The sequence below is a fragment of the Hyaena hyaena genome, unplaced genomic scaffold, assembly GCF_003009895.1.
Source record: "Hyaena hyaena isolate Hyena2069 unplaced genomic scaffold, ASM300989v1 scaffold_16, whole genome shotgun sequence".
NCBI lineage: Eukaryota > Metazoa > Chordata > Mammalia > Carnivora > Hyaenidae > Hyaena > Hyaena hyaena.
The window spans coordinates 1,945,941-1,967,305 of NW_024080650.1; the positions used below are offsets into that span (position 1 = coordinate 1,945,941).

Sequence of the window (21,365 nt, forward strand, 5' to 3'; positions counted from 1 at the left end):
GTTATAGTCAATAACATTAAATAGGAATAAAATCTTGTAGTTTATAGACACGCGCAACAAGAACTGACATCCACATGACAGCAGAGTCAAGACTCCCAGAAACATCTGCTTAGTGCCCTTGGGTGGCACTCTATACCCATGACACCAGCCTGGAGTGAGAAAATGTCAGATAGAGTGTCTCAATTATAGTGAAAAAAAAGCCAGTATGAAATGTGCTGGCCCAGCTCGGGCCAGGGTGGCACCAAGAAAGAGCAGTTGAGAATCAGATATTGACTCCAAGGTTCTTTCCCTTCCCCTCCAATCCCCCAAACAGATTTCAGTTCTAATAACACCTGTACAGACCTTACCCACACACAGATATGGGTACAGGGTAACCATGTCGATGGTTTTCAATCGGGTCAACAGTCTCCTGCTACAGGAGCATCAGGGGACACAGAATCACATTTGACTAGTAAGATGTGACAGTGAGAGGATACTTGTGCCCCTTGACCAGAGGGGGTCCTATGCAGGTGCAGACTGAGGTCAAATAAAATAGAAGCGGGTCCAGGTGCTTCCGGGACAGAGAGCCTCTACACCCCAGAGGCTAGGAAAGCTAGCCCAGGGTGGTGGAAGGAGACCGAAACCAAGGAACCACTGTGGATTTAAACACCCGCTTCCACAGGAGGACAGGAACTTCAAGTTCAATGGACACTCTCAAAGGCAAGGAGTAGGGCTTAAATAAGGAGACAAGTGAGACACGATATTAGACACGATCACCACCCACAACAAAAAAGCTATTTGTAATCGTCTTAGCTCTGGGTGCAGAATGTAAATGCAGATATACAAACATATAGGTTACTGCTTGTTACTCAGCAAGGAACTACAGATTCATGCCTCACTGCGGCCGGGCCACAGGGTGAGCTACAGCTATACTGTGGCCTGAGAGTCCTCGTCTGAACTCCGGCTGGTGGCACTCTTCCCGAGGCCTTTCCACGTGTAGCCCACAAAGGTTGGGCTGATGGGTAAGTAGCTGAAGCATCTGTATTTTTTGATAATGTTCATGCCGAACGGCAGATCATAGGATTCCATGCCATCAAGTGACTTGCTCCCTTTGCCCACGCCCTTCTTCCACTTCCGGATTCCTCTCTCCTCTGGAGTGCCTGTGGAATGAACACAAACACACTACGATGGAATGTTTGGTTTGACAGTTCCACCAAGAGCTGAGGTTCTCCGACATGCTGTCCCATACGTGGACCCTGCCGGATGACAGCAAAGATCCCTGGAGGAGCAGCTGATGGCACTCAGAAATCTGAGAATCGCTAACCCATCCGTGTTCCTTTGGCTCCAGAGTGAAACAACCTGATGGCTTTGCACCCTCACTGTCCTTCCAAGTGGCCCACATTCTCAATTTTCACTGCTGAGGTCTGGCCCAAACCACGTTATTGCTTTCGTGGGTCATAATAACAATCTCGTAACTGGTTGCCTGGTCTTCCATCTCACCATCTCCTTCCCCAAATCTGTTCTCAAAAACCAACACAAGAATTTCTAAAATGTAAATCTGATCCTGCAAAATGGGACCAGTCTTTATACCACATATACTGTCTTCATAAATTGGTCAGGGCAAACCACCTCCCCCCCCTCACATGCCATGCTTTATCCTGCTTTGCTCCATCTGTGTGGGGCAGGGGAAGAGGGCGGGAGGGAGATGTACTTGCTGTGTGTTCCCCACCGGTCATGCTCCTTGTGAGGATGAACCTCCGTGGACATGAACACTCTGGGCCACTCTGTACCCTGACAAATGAGTCAGGGAGAAAGATCTGGGCCTACAGGGCTCAGCAACTCCTGCACCCTGGACTTTTCCTGTAAATCTCTCCAGTGCAGAGAGACACCCTGCCACTTGCCCTTGGCTACCTGGGATGCCTAACAACATACTCTCTCTGCCCAAGCCTGGATGACAAGCTCTAGTCTACGGTGCGGGATAAGGAACACCATGATTTTCTTACATCTAAGCAAGGCCCTCCTGTCCATGTTGCTGTAACAAAGTGGACTTTAATTTCCACTTGCCAGACGCCTGTGCCTCTCTCTCGATAGCTCTGAGAGAGTTGGTGACTGAGCCCCATCAATCTAACACCTTCCATCTATTTGTGCACGTGATTCTTTCTGCCTGATGTGTGGCAACCTCTTGATTGAGGCTTTTTGGACATGTGCTGTTTTTAGGGGAGAAATCTCAACAAAACCTTCAAGTTTAAGAATAAGCATCACCCTTCCTTGATGGAAGGTGAATCTACCAGTGTGTCTGTGGTGGCACTTTCCAATGGTACCGGCAGCCTCCTCGGCACGCTGGGAAGGCTGCGGGGCAGGGCCCACATCACATCCTCATCTGTCAGCCAGCTCAGCATAGCATGCACCCAGCGGAGAAACAGGGGCCATGGGTGTTGGGGAGACAGCTGCCTCCACCCACCTCTCGGGCACGGATCCTGGCGAGAACCTGTGCCTGCCATGCTATCTTTCGGTCCTAGTTAGCCGGGGGCCTGCTTCGGGAAGGAGGAGGAGACACACCGCAGGCCGCTAACAGCCAGCTTAGGAGAGTGTGTGAACAAGAGGACGAAAGCCACCGCGGGCACTGAGCGAGGCTGTGCGAGGAGCGCTGGCGGCCCGGACAGTGCCCCGGCATCCCGCCACCCTGCACCGCGGGCAAGCAGTTTTCCTGCTTTCTCTCAGCTCAGCCAGGAAAAGAACTGCACTGGGTTTATCAGCAAAACACTGATTCATAAAAGGAGGCTGGGAGCATCATCATAACCACTTTAGAAAAGACAGTTTGAACCAGGGAGGGCTTTGAACTGATTCACTCTTCCTGCTTCCGTATTCACTTCGCAAAACAAGTAATTCACATACGCAACAAGCATGTTTAGGGTATACCACGTACCTGGGATGGTGTTATCCAAAATGAAAGCCACACAGCCTCCTACAAACATAGCAGTTGTGAGAAGAACGTTCAACACCTGATCGATCCCTGTTATTCCTGGAGACAGAACACAGTGGGAGGGTCACTGCCATGGCCAGGGGCATGGGATGGGCACTGATCACCAGTCAGTGTGACCTACATATGTGAACATTTCTGTTGTACGTGAGCAGATACATTTTTGCTAGTAACATTTTAAACTTATAAGTAATTTCAGCAATAATCAGTTACTCCATAAAGAAAATTCCCAACAACGGATGGTAGAAGATAAATCTAAGAGTGAAGCTTAGCCTGTAATGAACTAGGAAGCCACTGAGGGATGGTGTTTGCAGAGTAAGAAAAAAAAAAAAAAAATTAAACAAAAGATGGCCCCAACAAGAGTATTTGTGATCTCTGCAATCAGATAAAGGGTTTCAGATTCTTGGATCACTGATTTGTGCTTAGCTCCTTTTAATTAGGAGCAACTGAATTTATGTAAGTGAACTCATAAAAATAACAAGAGTGTAGAGAAACAGAAACCCCTGAGCTTACGTGGTGGGAATCAGTTTGGCAGTTCCCCCCAAAGTGAAGATCTAGAACTACCCTAGGATATGGCAATTCTACCCCAAAGAACAGAGAGCAGGTATCCAAATCCAGCTGATCCTCAATATTAGCAGATTCTGCATCTGTGAATTTACCTACACACTAAGAATTTATCTGCAAACCCAAAAGGAATCCTTCTGGCCTTCGCAGTCATTCACAAAGCAGAAACTTCGAGTTGCCAACAACACGCGTGTTCCTGGCTGAGGTCAAACAAGGTAACGCTCCGCCTTCTTGTTCACCTCTGCTCTCTCTCTAGTGTGCCTGCGGTAGTCTGTTTAATACCGCTCCCTCCCCATTTTTGTGTTTTTGGTCGGTGATTTAGTTGCTTAAACCGGCCCCCAAGTGTGATGCTGAAGTGCCATCTACTGCTCCTAAGGGCAAGAAAGGCACGCTGAGCCTCAGGGAGAAGACGCCTGTGTTGGGTGTCGGCTGTTGCGCCCCTAGAAGGGATGGTCTAGCATCTGCTCGTTCCGCATCCACAGTGACCACATAGCACAGAACTGCCATGGATGAGGACCGACCGTACTTGTACGCCAGTGTTCACCACAGCACTATTCACAACTGTCAGAAGGGAGACACAACCCAAATGTCTGTCGCTGGACAAACGGATAAACAGATTACGGTGTATATATACAATGGAATACTATTAGGCACGAAGAGGAATGAAATATTTATATATAAATCTCAAAAACACTATTCTAAGTCAAAGAAGCTAGAGATCACATATTCTATGATTCTTTTATGTGAAATATCCAGAACAGGCAAATCCACAGAAACAGAAAGCAAACTGGTGGTTGCCAGGGGCTGGGAGGAGGAGGAGAAGGATCATAGAATTAAGTGCTTAATGGATATGGAGTTTTATTTTGGGGGTGAGGAGATGGTTTTGGAAACTAAATAGAGGTGGTGGTTATACAACATTGTAAACATACGAAAATGGCATTGAACTGTTCACTTTAAAATAGTTAATTATAGTAATTTTATGTTACAGAAGTTTTACCTAAAGAAATTTATATATACATATGGATTATACACACACACACACACACACACACACACACACACACACACACACAAAATAGTCCCCAATTCTGCATAAAATGTCAACGGCCATCGCTACTGAAGATGGTTCCCCTTTGTTCATTCTTCATGACATCAGGGTATTAGATAAAAAGGTGTTAAAAGGGTTAATCTTGAATTCAAAGTAGTTATAATCTCAGCAGAAAGACATGTATTTGAAAGTCTATAAAGCTGGAGGAATTCTACATTTTCATAAAGCACTAGTCTGAGAAATCATAGGCTTTACACACAGGCATTCTCCCAGAAGACAAGGTCCCTGTAAATAAAGAGCCCTTAGCGTGCACACGAGTCAGGTGTAGGAGCCGGCTCGTGCCAGCAGTGCCAAGGGCTTCCAGAGAAGCTGTGGCAAAGCGAGACTCAAATCAGATACACAGACCCACGGCCACCGAGACAATTCCTAAAGTTCCAAAGTCTTCTGTGAGCTGGTGGCTGGGGCTGGTTTTCCTTACCTGTGACGAGAGGGTTCTGCCTGAGGTAACTTGGAAGGACGAGCCCAAAGAAGATGGAAAATCCCAGCACAAAGAGGTTCCGGGAAGAATTTAAGTCGATGAACTGGAGGTTGGAGAGCCCAACAGCCGTGATCATTCCTGGAGAGAAACACATCAGCTGGCAGGTGGCACTAAACTCAAGTACAGATGGGCAATGGAGGAGACACAGACTCCCCACACTGTCCCTTCTTTGTCCCACCAGAAACAAGTTGGAAGACAGAACAGTGACGGCAGGGCTGGAATGTGACCACCTGGGTGTCTGAACCAAACGACTCTTGGCCTAAGCACCATGTGGGCTCACACAGGGACCCAGACGTCACATTCACTTTCTTTAGACCAAGCAGAAAACTACGGACACTGGCTGCCCCTGAAAACCTCTACGCAAACATCCTGATTAAACTGGGAAATCCACTCAAAGATCTGGGCCTGATCCCAACTGAATGGCACAGAGATTGTGTCAGTTGCAAATGGCCAGTCAGAGAAGGTATGAGTTAAATCAATTAGATACACCAATTAAAGACTAATGTCCTTTTACTTTTCCTTGCACAAGTAGTCTACATTTGGTTCTACCTTGAACGTAAATTCAACTCAGAGACTGACGTATGTTTTTATGTTTTGAAGGGGTATCCCCTCTGTATTTTTAAGTGGAAATGTATTATTACCTTCCGTCTTACTGAAGGGATTCCTGAGCAAATATGTAAGGGAGGTGAGGCGACAGGCTCTCAAGGAAATGGGATTTTACCAAAGAGAGTACAGAAGAGGGCGCCAAGCACCGGATCCGGGAGGGAGGCGAACAGGGCGCTGAACTTCCCGATCATGCCGAGAGCCAGCATAAGGGCCGCACCGTACTGGATCACCCGCCGACTGCCGACCTGTGGAACACACCAGAAGGCACTCACTGCCAGTCCTCACAAATTCCCACGCAGGCCCCTTGGGGGAAAATGTGACAAAAGCCCCAGGCTACAAAACTTTTGGTTCAGAGACAGGTCTCGTTTTACAATGAGGATAGCTCTCAGGGCACAATTACTCTAAGGCACTATAAGAGTAAAGAGATTCCCACCAACTCCCTCTTCCTCCTGCCCTCCCGTCCCCTCCTCCTCTCCTGGGCTCGGCCTTTGCTTCCTGGTGCCCTGGATGATGTCACTTCACCGTGGACCTGCTCCTGCTCTCAGGTCTCGGCTTTCACATGCCTGTACAGTCAACAGCAGGGGCGACCTTCTGACATCAAATGCAAAATAGGCTTCCTCCTGCTTTTCTCTTCTGGGTTCTTAGACTCACCCTTTATCAAGTTACTCCACCCCTAAGTAATTCACCTTTGTCTCCATCTTCCCCACACCCTGAATCAGCTAAGAGTCCCAAATATTTCTGGAACCTCCTCTCCTCCTCCTCTCCTCGCCTGTGACAGGTGGCACAGCCTAGAGGCCAACGAGTGTGGATTCTCAGCCCTCGCCTGGTCTGCACCCCCCACTGCACTCCAACCGGGAGGCCAGGACAAGCCACCTGGCCTCTCTGGGTGGCGCAGGAGGACAGACCAGGAGCCTTTGCTTTAGGGGTTAAACGAGACGAGGTGTAAATCAGTTTGAACAGTGCCTGACCAGCATGAGGCTCCAGGAGAGCCTCCCACTTAGGCTCGCGGCCTCGGCCTTCCCTCTGCCTGTGTGTCCTGTCTGCTCTGCACTGACCTTTCTCACACAGTGATTTGGGAGGTCAGTGCCTCTCCCCTTCAATCCTCTGGTGCTCAGGAATAAAACTCCTTTCTCAGGCATCCCCAGACCTGTCTACCTGGAACAATCCTTCCCACATCCCCCCTCTGGCTGGTTCCAGACATACCCTTCAAAACACTACCAAATGCCACCTCCTCTTAAAAGCCTTCCTTGATTCCAAGGGTCTGCCTCCCCTACATTGGGCCTCTGCAGAACCGTTATGACATTTCCTATATGGTCTCTTTATCTGCTCAACCTGATCTCTGCCTTCTAGAAACTTCTGCCTAGCCTACCCAGGTAGTGGGATGTGGAGCCGGCACCAGGTTCCAGAATCCTGCCACTGTGTGCTGCCTTTCCCGGGAAAACACCCTGAGGACATAAACTGATAAGAGGTTCCAGAAACGCCTGAGGACCATCTATAGGGCTTTACAGATGACTTACAGTAAGGAGATGGTTACTTAAATTCAAATAAAATGAAATGAAATTTAAGATTTAATCCCTCGGTTGCAATAGCCACTATTTCAAGTGCTCAACGGGAACGCGCAGCTGGCGACTCCCGCACAGAAGGGCACATGTGTGCAGAGAACGCCCCGCCACCATGCTCTGCTGGGCAGTACTGGTCTGGAGCTCCCAGCAGCATCTCCAAGGGCCCAAAAGTCAGGTGGTTAAGAATAGTAGAGTAGAACTGGGGCGCTTGGGTGGCTCAGTCCGTTAAACGTCCGACTTCAGCTCAGGTCGTGATCTCACAGTTCGTGGGTTGGAGCCCCGCATCAGGCTCCGTGCTGACAGCCCAGAGCCTGGAGCCTGCTTCGGATTCTGTCTCCCTCTCTCTCTACACCTCTCCCATTCACACTTTATCTTTCCATCTCTCTCTCTCTCTCAAAAATAAACAAACATTAAAAAGAATCAGAGTAGAATCTTACTGAGCCAATGAAGGGATGGCTGGCTGTCTGGCTACAAGGAGGCACCACTGGCCCTGGAGCCCAGGCTTGCTGTTAGAATCTACCGCATCCCCCACATGTCATCAGGGCAGGGAAGCAGTAAAAAGGGTACGTCAACTGGAGAATTGGGCAAAAATGACTTCTGCTTGGCTGCATTGGATGACAAGGAAGCCTGCTGTTTCTCAGCAAATGTTTTTAGCAATCTACTATGTGATAAGCACTTGTTAGACTGGAGGGGGAGGGGAATACAAAGATGACTAAGCCACAAACTTGTGATCAGATAACGGTACTGCTGCAATGCTTATGCCGTGTGGGCACCGAGCAGGGAGGAAGAGCTCTGAGGAGTTGGGGAGGGATGAGTAAGAGTTCGCTGGAGGAAGAGCGTCCAGGGCCAGGGAGCCATCTGTGCAGAGCCCACCTCCCAGCAGGTCAGATGTGCAAGGGGGAGGGCAAGGCTGGCCCCAGGGATGCTTGAAACAATAAATCTTCTATGAAGACCGTGCATGGAAGGCTGATCTGCCTCAGATTCTCAAAACAAACAAGCAAGCAAATAGGCAGCAAACAAGCCATTCTCCTGTTCAAGGGCTATTAACTGAGTGCCTACTATACACTTCTGTTTGAAACACCAGAAACACGGCCCGAATCTCTGTCCTCCTGGTGCGGTGTGAGGCCGGCTCCCTGGAATCTCTTCCCTGCCTCAGCTCTGGCTTCCTTCTTGGACTCTGACTGTGCCTCTAGCGCCATCAAAATATTGACACCGTACTTCTGGCTTTCCAAAGTCTTCAACAGTGTGGAACGCAGCAGAGTGGAAATGCCCTTCCTCTGGATACCTCCAAAGAGACTGTGCTGTCAGGGGAGGTGGTGTTTATCCTGTCCCCCGAAATAAACTTAAGGCTAAATATCACACAAGGACGCTATCTGGTGCTCAGTGTGCAGCTACATGCCAGACTGCGTTAAGTGCGTTACATCACTGCAATGCCTGGCTTTATAGACAAGGGCATGGAGACTCAGGGAGGTGATGTGACCTGTCCACAGTCACTCTGGAGCAAAGGGACTGGAGCAGGTCTGGAATCCAAAAGAGCTACTTCCCAACTCTGACACGCCATTCCTCTGTGTGGGACAGACACTGGATCACGCTCAGCAGAGAAGTCCTACACGTAGAACTGAACCCAAGGGCTTCTGAACACAGCAGTGTAGCTAGCAGCCTCCACCCCTCCTCAGATAGGTCAGCGCTGCCACGCCCAGGGAACGCCACAACTGGAGACAGGGTAACTGAGGTCAGAGCTGCCAGGAAATGGAGTAGACAGATCCTCTGGTTGAACCAGAGCTCACACTCCTTCTACAGGCCCTGGTAGTCTGACACAATGGCCCAGACCAGTGCTGTCCCACAGAACTTTCCACAAGGATGGAAATGTCCTGTATCAGTGCTGCCCATTGACAGCCACTAGGCACATGTGACTGGTGAGCCCCTGAAATGGGGGCTAGTGCAACTGAGGAGCTGAATTTGTCATTTTAACTAACTTAAAAGAGCCACAGGTAGCTACCATTAAACCGGACGGCCCAGACCTAGATCTAGAATTGTAGGGTTTCAGAGCTAAGAGTTCTTAGAAAAGTGACTTGTCCCAAGTCCTTCAGCTGGATGGGAGCACAGCCTCCAATGCGCGCCTCCTTTCTCCCGGAGGAGGGACTTTCCATCGGATGCATGGCTGGGGCCAAAAAGAAATGTCTGCTCCAAGTCCGATTTCCCACCCCAATGCAGCTGTGCAGACAGCTCAATTATCCCCCTTGTGAAGTCAGAGCAATGAAAACCAATTCGAGGCCCCTGAATGGATGCCACCCTTGCCTGGGGACAGTAATCCAACGGGATTCAGAAAGAAGATCAATTAGCTCATTAAAAAGTGCTGGCAGGTTGCCTGATTTTCAGAATAAGCTGGCACCATTCAAACTGTAATAAAGATAATTATTCCCCAAACCACCTCAGTCGCATTTCAGAAGGGAGCCTCATGAGCACCACCACCTACTCCCTGCAGTGACCCTGGTAAAGTTGTGTGAGGATCCATTTGAAAGGGGTGCAGAAAGGGAGCTGGCCTGTTAAACTGGTTTTGCCCTAGGAGTTCCTCCATCTACAACAATTTTACTGCTATGATATTTCAGATTGGTTACAGTCCACCGGGGCACGGCCGCAGACTGGCTAGAGAGGGACGGCCCTTAGCTCTGCGTGTTCGCCACCTGCTTCTACCACGGGTGGTGACAGGACCCAGCACAGCTTTGAGGAGGACCAGGAGGACCCGGCCCGTGGGGAGGACCAGGAGGTCACGGCCCGTGGGGAGGACCAGGGGGACCCGGCCCGTGGGGAGGACCAGGGGGACCCGGCCCGTGGGGAGGACCAGGGGGTCCCGGCCCGTGGGGAGGACCAGGAGGACCCGGCCCGTGGGGAGGACCAGGGGGTCCCGGCCCGTGGGGAGGACCCAGCCCATGGGGTGGATCAGGAGGACCAGGCAGGGCTGTGTGGACTCTGAGCCCAAGCTCTGTGATGGCCCCGCCCACTTACAGGAAAATGAACAGGTCAGGAGTGCATCGTGCCCCCTCTCACCTGGATCTGCAGTCAGGATTAACCAAATTTAGTGTCTGGTTTCTTTTCATCTGGTTATAGAATCTTGTGGGGGGGAGGGTTCTAATTTTACAGAGGTCACTGTTTTCTAAAATTTTTTTTTTTTTAATGTTTTATTTATTTCTAGGAGAGAGAGAGACAGCGTGAACAGGGGAGGGTCAGAGAGAGAGGGAGTCACAGAGTGAAACAGGCTCCAGGCTCTGAGCTGGCAGTCAGCACAGAGCCCGACGCGGGGCTCGAACCCACGAACCGCGAGATCATGACCTAAGCGAAAGTCGGACGCTTAACCGACTAAGCCACCCAGGCGCCCCCAGAGGTCACTGTTTTCTAGAGCACAGCTCTAGAAGGCTGCATTCTATCCTGCCTCTCAGGACAGAGGCTCAGGTGAGGGGGACCTGTGGCTCACACAGGCCACCCCGCACATGAGCAAGCTCTAACCGTCTCTAGCTGCCCTGCGTACAGCAGCCAGGGCGCAGGCACCTTCCAGCCTGGCAGACGACACACTCGGGCCCGGGTCGGCTGGGATACAGAGTTTAGTAATAAACCTGGGAGGCCTAGGAGCAGGCTGCTAACAGAAGCTGGATGGTGGGGTGGGGCAGCCCCAGGTCACATGTCTATATGGGGGGGAGGGGGATTAAGCTCTGGACCCAGGCCCTGCTCAGCCTGGGGGACCTGCTGTAGCTTGTCAAATCCACTAACTCCGCATCAGATTTCATCTGAAAGAGAAAGACTCTGGAGCTATGGTCTGAAAATCACATTAATTCTTACTGTAAGAGTGAGTTTTTCCTCTAAGGACTGGCATCATCTCATATCTAGAACTAGAGCTGTCTCCTGTTTCCACCACCTCCCCGACCCTGAGGTCCACTTTACATAACAGCCAAAGTGAGCCTTAAAAACCAACCCGATAGGGCCACAGCCCAGGGAAACCCCTTCTCCTGTCTCTGGCAGCTTACGGGGCTTGTGTGACTCGGTCCTGTTACCTGGACGACGCCATCTGCTCTCACCACCCCGCACTCTGCTCCTGCCCCACCGCGTCCTTGCTGATCAGCAGCATGGGGGCCTACTCTCACATTAGGGCTTCACACTGGCCGTGTCCCAGGCCTGAACGTCCGTCTCCATCGCTCCTTCCACTGCCCTATTCGGGTGCTCGCGCGTGATCAGCATCTCACTGAGGCTCAGCCTGACTCACTCCCCCTCGCTCCTGATCCCTCCATCCTGCCCCATGTTTTTCTCATCCTTACTATGCTTACTCTTTACTGTTGGGCTTCCCCTCTCTAGGATGTAAACTCTTACAATGGGATTTTTTTTTTTTTTAATTCACTGAGGCATCCCAAGTGTCTAGAACAATAGCTTGGCATAGGGTTGGGGTTTAGTATTTGTAGAATGCACGAAGGAATGATAACACTGAGCGCCTGGCTACCCGGGCAGCCAAGGGAGGGAGACCTCCATCAGCATCCCAGAAACCCATCAATGAGAAAAGATTAGGGAGCAGGGTGGGGAAATGGTCTCAGAATTGGAAGCCTTCCGTTTGGAATACGCAGTGGTTCAGGCCAAATGATGAAATGATCAACCCTTAGAGGCCCAACCATTTAATTAGAAAAGTATCTGTACCTTAGTAATTCCCAAAACTCCAATGTTGGGACTGGATGAAGTAGAGCCATTCCCAGTACCAAATATGCCATCGAGAACACAGGAGAGACCCTCCACGAAAATCCCCCTAAAACGTAAAAGAATGGGAGAAAGAGAAACATTCATTCAATGGGGGTGACACTCTGAAATACACTCTAAGTGGCTGTAACCCAAAGGCGGTGTGTGGAAGTGGGGAGCCTCCGCACCCCTGAGAAGGGTTGGAACGGCAGAGTCAGGCCACCCCTCCCAGACCCGCTCAAGTAGAACCTGCATTTTAACAGGATCCCGCCATGCTCATTCAGCTGTGAGAAGCACTTCTGTGAGCCACACATTAGACACAGGTGTTTAAAAATCATTCCAAATGAAAGGCTTTTTGCCAGAAAACAGGGCCATTTTTTGGGATCTGAGACAAGTTTGGGCCGTCCACGGATTTGATTCCCTAACTATTCATAGTTTCATCAGAAAGGAAATCCTCTGTAATTGTGTCGACACCGGAACTTTTTAAAGAATCAATATCTAAGTGGCTCAACCATATGCAACACCCGTGGGAGAAGGCTGTGAGCACCAGGACTGTGAACGCTAACAGAACCAAAGCAAGACATGCTAAGACACAGCCCACTGGATCTCATCACACGTAATCCCTTCCAGAGGGGCAACAGCTGGCTGGGAAAGGGGGGCAGGGGTGGGGGCTTCTGGGCTCTTCTCTGCATCCCCACAGGGTCCAATTCGCTCCCACATCCAGAACGTGAAGACCAGGTGTGCTGGGAGAATAAACCCCACCGCCTGTGAATCTCTAGGTTCTACAGTCTTCACCTATTGCTGCTCTTCTGGTCTCTCTCTCCCTATGAATTGTAATTGTGAACAGACGATACAGCATTTACCCTTAAGAACAGTAAGGAAAACAAGAAATCAAAAAGGACATGTAACCCTGACCCCAAGTCAAGCAAAGAACAAGGGCAGCATCTCGCTTCTGTTCTGGGGTGTTTAAGGTCTGGTGTGGTCTCAGAAAGAGCATCTTACGTGGCCGTCACTGAGGAAGGAAGGGTGGAGACTGCATTCCACGCTACACATGAGGAAAGGGAGAGCAAAATGGGGGCAGGGACTTGTCCAAAGACAAACATCCAATAAAGAGCCCTGATGCTCAGCTGCTTCCAAGCTGGAGGTCTTGTTTCTTGCCCACGATCAACCAAAGGGCCAAGTAAGGAGGCACCGGGCCCAAAGAAGGACTCGAGTTTCTCAGGAACGTACCTGTTTATCGCATGGATGGGAGGCGGCGGGGCACAGGACAGCCTTGCACAGGCGTAATAGTCCCCAATAGACTCGATGATACTGGCAACGACGGCGCTGAGCATGCCGATGACTCCAGCTGCGGAGACGGTGGGCAGTCCCCACTGAACTACGGAAGGAAAATGGAGCCGGCAAAAGAGATCAGGGCCTCAAAGGACTCTACATGACATACTCAGGTTTAAGGCTCATGGGAAAACGTGTGTTTATTTTTAAATGTTACTCATTAATGCACCAGATGCCTGGGGATGGTTTCCTGAATTGGATGAAGACGGCCATCACCAGGACTGGTCTGCTCTACATCCTTATTAAAAAGAAAGTGTTTGGGGGCGCCTGGGTGGCTTAGTCGGTTAAGCGTCCGACTTTCGCTTAGGTCATGGTCTCGCGGTTCGTGGGTTCGAGCCCCGCGTCGGGCTCTGTGCTGACTGCCAGCTCAGAGCCTGGAGCCTGTTTCAGAGTCTGTGATTCCCTCTCTCTCTCTGACCCTCCCCTGCTCATGCTCTCTCTCTCTCCTAGAAATAAATATAAAAAAAAAAAAAATGGCTAAAAGGAAGAAGAGGCAAGTGCGTCTTTCCCTGCTTCAAAGCCACACTCTCCGTCTAAATTACAATTTAACACAGCCTGCTGGGACAGGAATTCCCTGATAGGGCAGGAAATTTTTATCAAGAGGGGTTTTGACCCTACTATGCAAAGCAAGGCACGAAATAATGGGGATCTTGGCATTAAATGAAAAAGCAGCAAAAAGTCACCAGTTAAATTTAAATCCCAGCAGTAAAGCTTGGCACAAGATACGTTCAGTCCTCCAATGTAAGATCAACACTTTTTTAAGTAAACCAGGTTATAGAAAATTAAACAGTTTCCTTTAAGAAAACAAAGATAAGTCCCCAGGTCACTTTATTTTGAACACCTGGATTTAGTTAATTCTTCATTACAGTTTTTTCCCTTAAGTTATTTGGATATTGAAAGCCGTGGATCTTGGGGCACCTGGTGGCTTAGTCGATTGACTCTTGATTTCAGCTCCGGTTTTGTGAGTTTGAGTCCCATGTCTGGCTCTGTGCTGATAGCACATAAAGAAAAAAAAAGGAAAGCCATGGATCTTATTTAATAAAAATATCATGAGATACTTTTACGTCTAAAAACAAGAGACTCTGATAACGTGCCTTACTTCTCTGAACCATTAGTTATAACGTGGTCACTAGTAGGAAGCATGGTGACAAAGATGCATAAATGGCCTTGTGCAGAGGGGCATCCGGACACTGAAAGATCTACAACAGTGTAAAACAGACTTCAAACACAAGTGACACACAGCGGTCACAAGGACAGGTTAGGAAAAGGCTGGGCTGCTGTCCCGAGGCTGCGGGGAGGGTGTGCGGGACAGGCTGCTGCCCTGCAGGAGGGGTGCGGTGTGGGGCAGGCAGGCCTGGGAGAGGCTGCAGAAGCCACACAGCGGGGCCTGGGGTTTGTAACGGGAGCAACCACGGGTTTGGGAGGAGAAAGGGGACACAGGACACGTGAAGTAAGGTGTGCAGGGTGTGTCTGGAATGTGTGAGGGTGGACCCGCTCCCGCCAGGGAGCAGGCGGGCGTGCTTGGTCAACACCGCGACTCCTGGTGGGTGTGGAACAGATTTTTCTCATGCCGGTGATTTCTCTATCCAGCCACATTTTGTATTTTCTAAATAATCTCTTATATAGTCACCTTGTTACTGACATAGCATTGTGGTTTTCTTTTAGGGTCCTGATCTGGGGGGGAAGGGATCCTTATTTTGCCATTTACGGTTTCTTCAGATTGCCTTTTATTTTCTTAGTCTCATTACCGTTTTCTTACTTTTTCCCCTTTTGCCTGCGGTCCTTCCATCTGATTTTTAAAATCTTTATTCCACCTACTTCAACATTTTGAATTTGCAATCTTCTAAATTTTTGATCCATTTTCCTTCATATCATTTTATATATATATAATAAATATATAATAAATATATAAAAGCATTAGTCCATTTATTTATGGTTCCCCCCCAAAAATGCAGTAAATGTATTTTCTCTTATGATTTTCTTAATAACATTTTTTCTCTAGCTTTTTTGTAGGAACATATAAAAGATGTGTGAACAGACTCTTTATGTTATTTAGTAAGGCTACCAGTCACTGCAGGCTCTTTGTAGTTAAGTTTTAGGGAAGAAAGTTGTGTGTGGATTTCTGACTGTGGGGGTGGGGTGTTGCGATCCCCCCACACCACCTCCGTTGTTTGAGAGGCAACCACATGCCCGCGCAGGAACACGTGTATGCAGCTTGTTGGCTTCCAGCTCTCCGTCTGTTATCTCACGTCTGCCTTTAACGACAACACCGAAATTACGTTGTTACTTCACAGCAGTTTCTCAACCTTGGCACTGTTGCCACTGTGGGCCCCGAATCTGTATTTTACCAACCAATTCAGGTCACTGTTATCATCCCAAAGACTCAGGACCACTGCTCTAGACGCCTGAAAACCTGTCTCCAGATGAAGCCAACCTGTCGGAGCGCGGCCTCTGGGGGTGGCTCGCTACCTGGGGTGCTGTGGCAGCGGGGCTGCTCAGGGCAGGTAAGGGCTGGGGCAAAGAGGGGCCTGGCGACACCTGTGGCACAGACAGCCCGATCGCACCCCCTCACAAAGGGGCCCTGGAGACCCCGGGGAAATCTCTTGGGTCTCTCAGCACATGCATAGCTGCTGCCCCTCAACAGCCTGCCCGGGCTTCATAATCTGTGCTCATCGAGCCAACAACCTACACAGCGGAAAAGCCCTAGCAGCATGTGCTGTGGGCCTTCCTCCTGCCTGCCCTCCCGTCCCTCCTGCCCCCTGCATACCCGCCCCCCCCGCCCGCCCTCCCAACTGCCTTATCAATTGATTTCATCTCATTTTATCTCAGATTATATGTTTACAAATCATGCAGTTATTCTTTTTTGGGGGGTGGGGAAGGGCAGGTATACATAAATACCTAGTTAGACCATATGATCTGGTGAGAAGATTCTTTTATTTTAAATGTTTTTTTTATTTTTGAGAGAGAGAGCAAGCAGGAGAGAGGCAGAGAGAGGCAGGGAAAGAGAGAGAATCCCAAGCAGGCTCTGCACTGTCAGTGTAGAGCCCAACTCGGGTCTCTGAACTCACAAACTGAGATCCTGATCCTGACCTGAGTTGAAATCAAGAGTCAGCGGCTTAGCCGCCTGAGGCACGCAGGTGTCTCTAGACAGTTAGTTTAGAAAGAGTAAACTTCGTAAAGTATAAATGTGTCAACCATACAATGAACGACTGCCCAAATCAGTGCCATTTACATGCTTGGAACAGTTTTCTTGGACCCAATCTTAATATTCTCGGCTTTTCCTGCTTTTTCTCCATATCATCGTAAGATGTGAAGATGTGACTGCTAAACTGGGAAGTAAATCAACATAACCCAACCCAGGACAGGTTTGGGTTCTAATTAAAATTTCCAAATGCCAGGAACAGAGTCTTTACCATAGAACAACCAAGTGTTAATAACAATTGGAATCACACAAGGCCTAGAAAGTACTGTGTGTGGATCCAAGGGATACCTCAGCTTGGTACTGCAACCCCCTACACACATACACTTTGCCAAGAGTTACCCAACACTTAAATTATAACTTAAGACCCATCTTCCACCCACCAGTGAATATCAGTTTACTTCTGACAGCTGTGACCAAATAAAAAACAAAGATTATAGCTACCCATTAAAAGATTACGCAAATCCCATCATGCTCGAGCAGCCGGCTTGCTAATCCTCGGGGCCCCTCCTGCTCAGTTTTGGCGGCTTAGGCACTATGCAGCTCGATACCTGCCTTCTTCAAACCTGGCAAGAGACCCCTTGTCCAGGATTTCATCCCAGTGGAACCAAGGGACTAGTTAATCTGTGCAAGGGGCTGGTTAGTCTCTGTGTATTAACTACAGCCCTCTGGGGACAGTGTGTCCCTGCTTTCACGGTCAAAGCCTCCTACTAGTAAGCCCTTCATGGGGCATTCTAGGACAAAGAAGGCTTTTCAAGCTGCAGAGCCTTCTGCCATCTTCCAGCTCCTCTACGTGGGGCCCTGGCGAGCTCCTGGCCCCCTCTCCCTCTGGCACCAGAATACTTACATGGGTATGGGACCTTAAACCACGGGGCTACCAGAAGCACGCCCTGCCTGGCATCTGTTCGAGCGTAGAAGCCATACTTGGTGCTGTCGGGAGGGAAGACATCTGTCACCGTGAAGATGAAGCACAGCAGCCAGGACACGAGGATGGCCAGGATGATCTAAAGTGTCCAAGGGAAAAGCACCGTGAGGCCAACAGAGGTGGTGGCAAAACACACGCCTTCTAGCATCAGACCCCACAACTTCCACCATCATCCGTGCTTTGCAGAAAAAAACACATCACAGATCTGCTGGAAGCCTATTCCTTGGGTGGAATCTCATTCAGAGAGAGCACTTTTATGCAGGACAAGGTTATTTTAACGCCACGTCTGGCTAGAAAATAAGAGTAATGGACAATGTGCTTGCAGAGGCCACGCAGACACAGACTGCCCTCTGTCCTAAGAACCGTGTCCTCCCTCCTTCACATGCCTGAAACGGCTGCAGATTCAGAACCTTCTACTGTCAAACCTTAGGTCCACGACGATGTGTGGTCCTTAGCACCCTGATATCGCCACCCAGACACAGCTCCCCCAGGAAGGCCTGCTTAAAACTTCCTTTTCACGTAAACAAAGGCAATATGGTCAGAAAAAAAAAAGCAACTACTCACAGGGAACATTTTGAAAAGCTGTAACTTGTATGCAGTCCATCCTTTCTTGGATTTGTAAATTGGGAGAGGAAACTTCACATTCCTGGCATATTGTGAAAACAGTAATACTAGGAAAATTGTCCTGGCGAGGGGGGGAGACAGAGAGAGAGAAAGAGAGAGAGAGAGAGAGAGAGAGAGAGAGAGAGAGAGAATAAACTAGGTTAAAGGCTGTATGTCTGTGTTTTAAAATAATACACAGAGCTGCAAGGGTAAAACTGACCCCGTGTGTTGAGTTGATTTCTCTAGAAAGCTGCTAGTCCTCTTAACTGTTCTTTGGGAAATCATAGGTTTTAGAAATGCCGTTTTTTGGAAAGATTAGTTCTTAGCCTTTCTTGATACTAAATAAAATTGCTATATAAATACTTGGGCTAAATTTTCCTGAAGAGAATAAGAAAACCCAAAGAATGCACACACCTCTGAGAAATGCTCACACCGCATAAGCGAAAAAGATACAAGACGCGACAAAATGTACGCTAAAATCACAACTACGAACTAACTAAAAAAACAAGTAAGCACTGCACATGCATGTACACACATGCACACGTGCAAACAGGTGAAGAGGACAGGGTCCAAAATGACCACAGGAATTGACTATGGGTGGCAATATGTTTTGAGACCTTTTTTCTACTTTTCTATATTTTCTGATTTACGTGTTAAGGGCATAAACTGCTTTTAAAAAGCAAAACGCTTCAAAATTCAAGAAGGCTATATACAGGTTTCAATGTTAATAACAATGTTCCCAAGAGGTCTGCAGGCGTCACGTGACGGTCATCCTGCCCATCGTCTCAGCCTTCTGCAGCGATGGCTTCTAGGACCAGCCGCTTCCCAGACAGAGCCAGCAGTCCCAGATCACACAGCCCGAGGCCGCGGGGTGGGCGGGCCAGGAGCTCTAGCCCTACAGCCCGGGCTCTGAACTGCTTTGCCGCACTACTCTGCCATAAGGGCAGGGACGCTGGGGCTGAGAAGTCTCTCTACCATAGGTCCCACACTCCTGACCAGCTGCAGTGAGGCCCACAGGAGGCAGCATTGGCGGCTGACTGCCCTGCTGCAGGACCCGACACGTCCTCATCCGTCTGCTACAAACGTGGCAGGTGTGGGATGGCTTCCACCGTGGACACACGGAGGCGTACACAACAATGGGTTTCATCACCCACAGGGACGCACTCTCTCACTTATAGCCCAAGGGAGAGCTGGCACAAGAGTGGGCTCTCGGTCAAAGCTCAGCTTAATTGTTCCTGGGCACAGCTCCAGTTGTGGAGATGGAATCATCAGCCCCGCTGACAGCCGGTCAAGTGCAGCTTCACGGTCACGTTCTTAACGAGGCGCATGGTCTGCAGCCAGCCGGAGAACAGGCCTGAGCCGCTCCACCCTCTCCCATCTACCCAGGTGCTTGCTCACCTGGCGATGGGGGTCTTGGCCCAAACACAAAGTCACCGAGCCAGTACCAGTCCAGGGTTGGAAATATACACAAGTTACTCCAATTCCCCGGGGGAGGGAGACGGTGAAGTTTAACAAGAAAAATGATATGGTAATGAGGAGTACTGAAACCAGCTTACTTTAAACTGAGATCAACATAAAATTTTCATGTTCAAAAAAAAGAGTGCTATTTATTTCAAAGTGAACACTATGAGATTCCAAAAGGCCCCAAATGTATTATTACCATTATTTCAGGCAACACCCCACTTGACCGTTATCACCTGCAATGAAGTGTTCACTTTTTAAAGCATGTTTACAAGGGGACGGGGGACCCCTAGAGAATGCCAGGAAGGACGCCCATCTCCGGCCAAATCTGGCAGGGCACACAAAGCGAGTGGGCCAGGCAGATGAGCCCTCCACTTTGTTGCCACTGTAAAACCCACACCTTCCATTTATCCTCAGATACGCCTGTGGGGCAGAAAAGGCTGGCAGTCCTGCAGCAGGAAGGCGGGAGCAGAGGCTCAGAGGTGGGGGGACGGGCCTGAGCTCATGTATCTCGGCCAAACAGATAAGGGGAAAGGATGAACCCCAGGTGCTCAGGCCAGGGTTCTATCCAACCACTGGCTTGTTGACCTTTTTCCCTTATAAACATTACGCAAGTGATGCATATTAAAATGTAGGAAAGTTATAAAAGGCAGATAAACAAAAAGACACAAAATCCTAAAGATCACTCCTAATCCCACCCCAGGTAACAACTGTGGAACATTCTGGTCTAGATTCTAAACAGCTTCCATTCCCTGGATACTTACAGGGCATCGCTGGGTCCGGGGCACTGGGGTTAGAGGGAGAGACGAGACTGCCTGACGGGAGCTTTGCCCTTGGAGCACAAATAGGTCATCGTCTGACTCGAACTGGAATCATACTTGACAACGTACTTCCCAACTAACCGGTAGCGCCATGAACGCCACAACCTCAACAGACGGAAATCGGCAGCAGCACCTTAGTGGCTACGATCATCCCATCTTACGGACACACCACATCTTGGTAAACAATTTCCATATGGTATGACACTGGGAACAACAGACACAACTGTGACAGATCACCCTCTCTGGCACCTGTCTGCAAGTCTCCTTAGGGCAAGTTCCTAGGACTAAAACGGAGCTGTCAAATAGTAAATATCTTATTAAAGAGCTTCTTTAAAAAAAAAAAAAAAAGTTTATTTTGGGAGAAAGAGAGCGGGAGCAGGGGAGGGCAGTGTGGAACCTGACACGGGGCTCAAACCCATGAACCGTGAGATCAGGAACCTGAGCTGAAATCAAGAGTTGGACGCTTAACCGCCTAAGCCACCCAGGAGTCCCTAAAAAGCTTCTGAGGCAAACTGCCACATACATAAAAGTTAGCAGAATTTACAGTCCCACCTAGAGACGGAAAATGTCTATTTGCTACTAACTGCAATACAAGATCTTACACTAAAGTCCCTACCAACTTCATCAATTTAAAAAACTAAAATCAATTAATATTCGTTCCTTACACTACACATAAGAGTATGTATTTCAGCACTGCTTGCAACAGTGAATATTTTAAACAACAACCATGAGTGTCGATCGGGAATGGTTGAATAAATTATAGATTTCATACTATTTAACACTGCAATTTTACAAAGAACGAAGTAGATCTAACCACACTGTCTTAGAGAGAGGAGCCCGACAAACTGTTAGAGAAAAACATTACAATGGTGAAGCTGTAAATGTGTGTACGTTTGTGTTTACACATACAGGGTAAATACTAACTTTTTACTCGTTAATCATGAGATGTTTTTGAGGGGTGGCAGTGCTGGGAGGAACTATTTACTTCAGATTTCCCTGTGTAATTACTGGTAAACTTCAAATGACTAGAATTT

At 48.9% G+C, this 21,365-nt stretch overlaps 1 protein-coding gene across 3 annotated transcripts in view; it reads right to left on the bottom strand.

The window, feature by feature from the left end:
• Window positions 1–742: 742 nt before the first annotated feature.
• SLC23A2 (solute carrier family 23 member 2) overlaps window positions 743–21,365 on the bottom strand; it is a 133,276-nt gene continuing 112,653 nt past the window's right edge. For all 3 annotated transcript variants that reach the window (XM_039224187.1, XM_039224195.1, XM_039224199.1), the window contains exons 11-18: window positions 18,011–18,131; window positions 17,369–17,525; window positions 13,221–13,368; window positions 11,955–12,060; window positions 5,831–5,960; window positions 5,050–5,187; window positions 2,906–3,001; window positions 743–1,139 (exon numbers count right to left, since the gene is read on the bottom strand). In XM_039224187.1, the coding sequence (XP_039080118.1) occupies window positions 907–1,139; window positions 2,906–3,001; window positions 5,050–5,187; window positions 5,831–5,960; window positions 11,955–12,060; window positions 13,221–13,368; window positions 17,369–17,525; window positions 18,011–18,131 (1,129 nt within the window). In that variant the 3' untranslated portion in view covers window positions 743–906. The remainder of the gene's footprint in view (window positions 1,140–2,905; window positions 3,002–5,049; window positions 5,188–5,830; window positions 5,961–11,954; window positions 12,061–13,220; window positions 13,369–17,368; window positions 17,526–18,010; window positions 18,132–21,365) is intronic.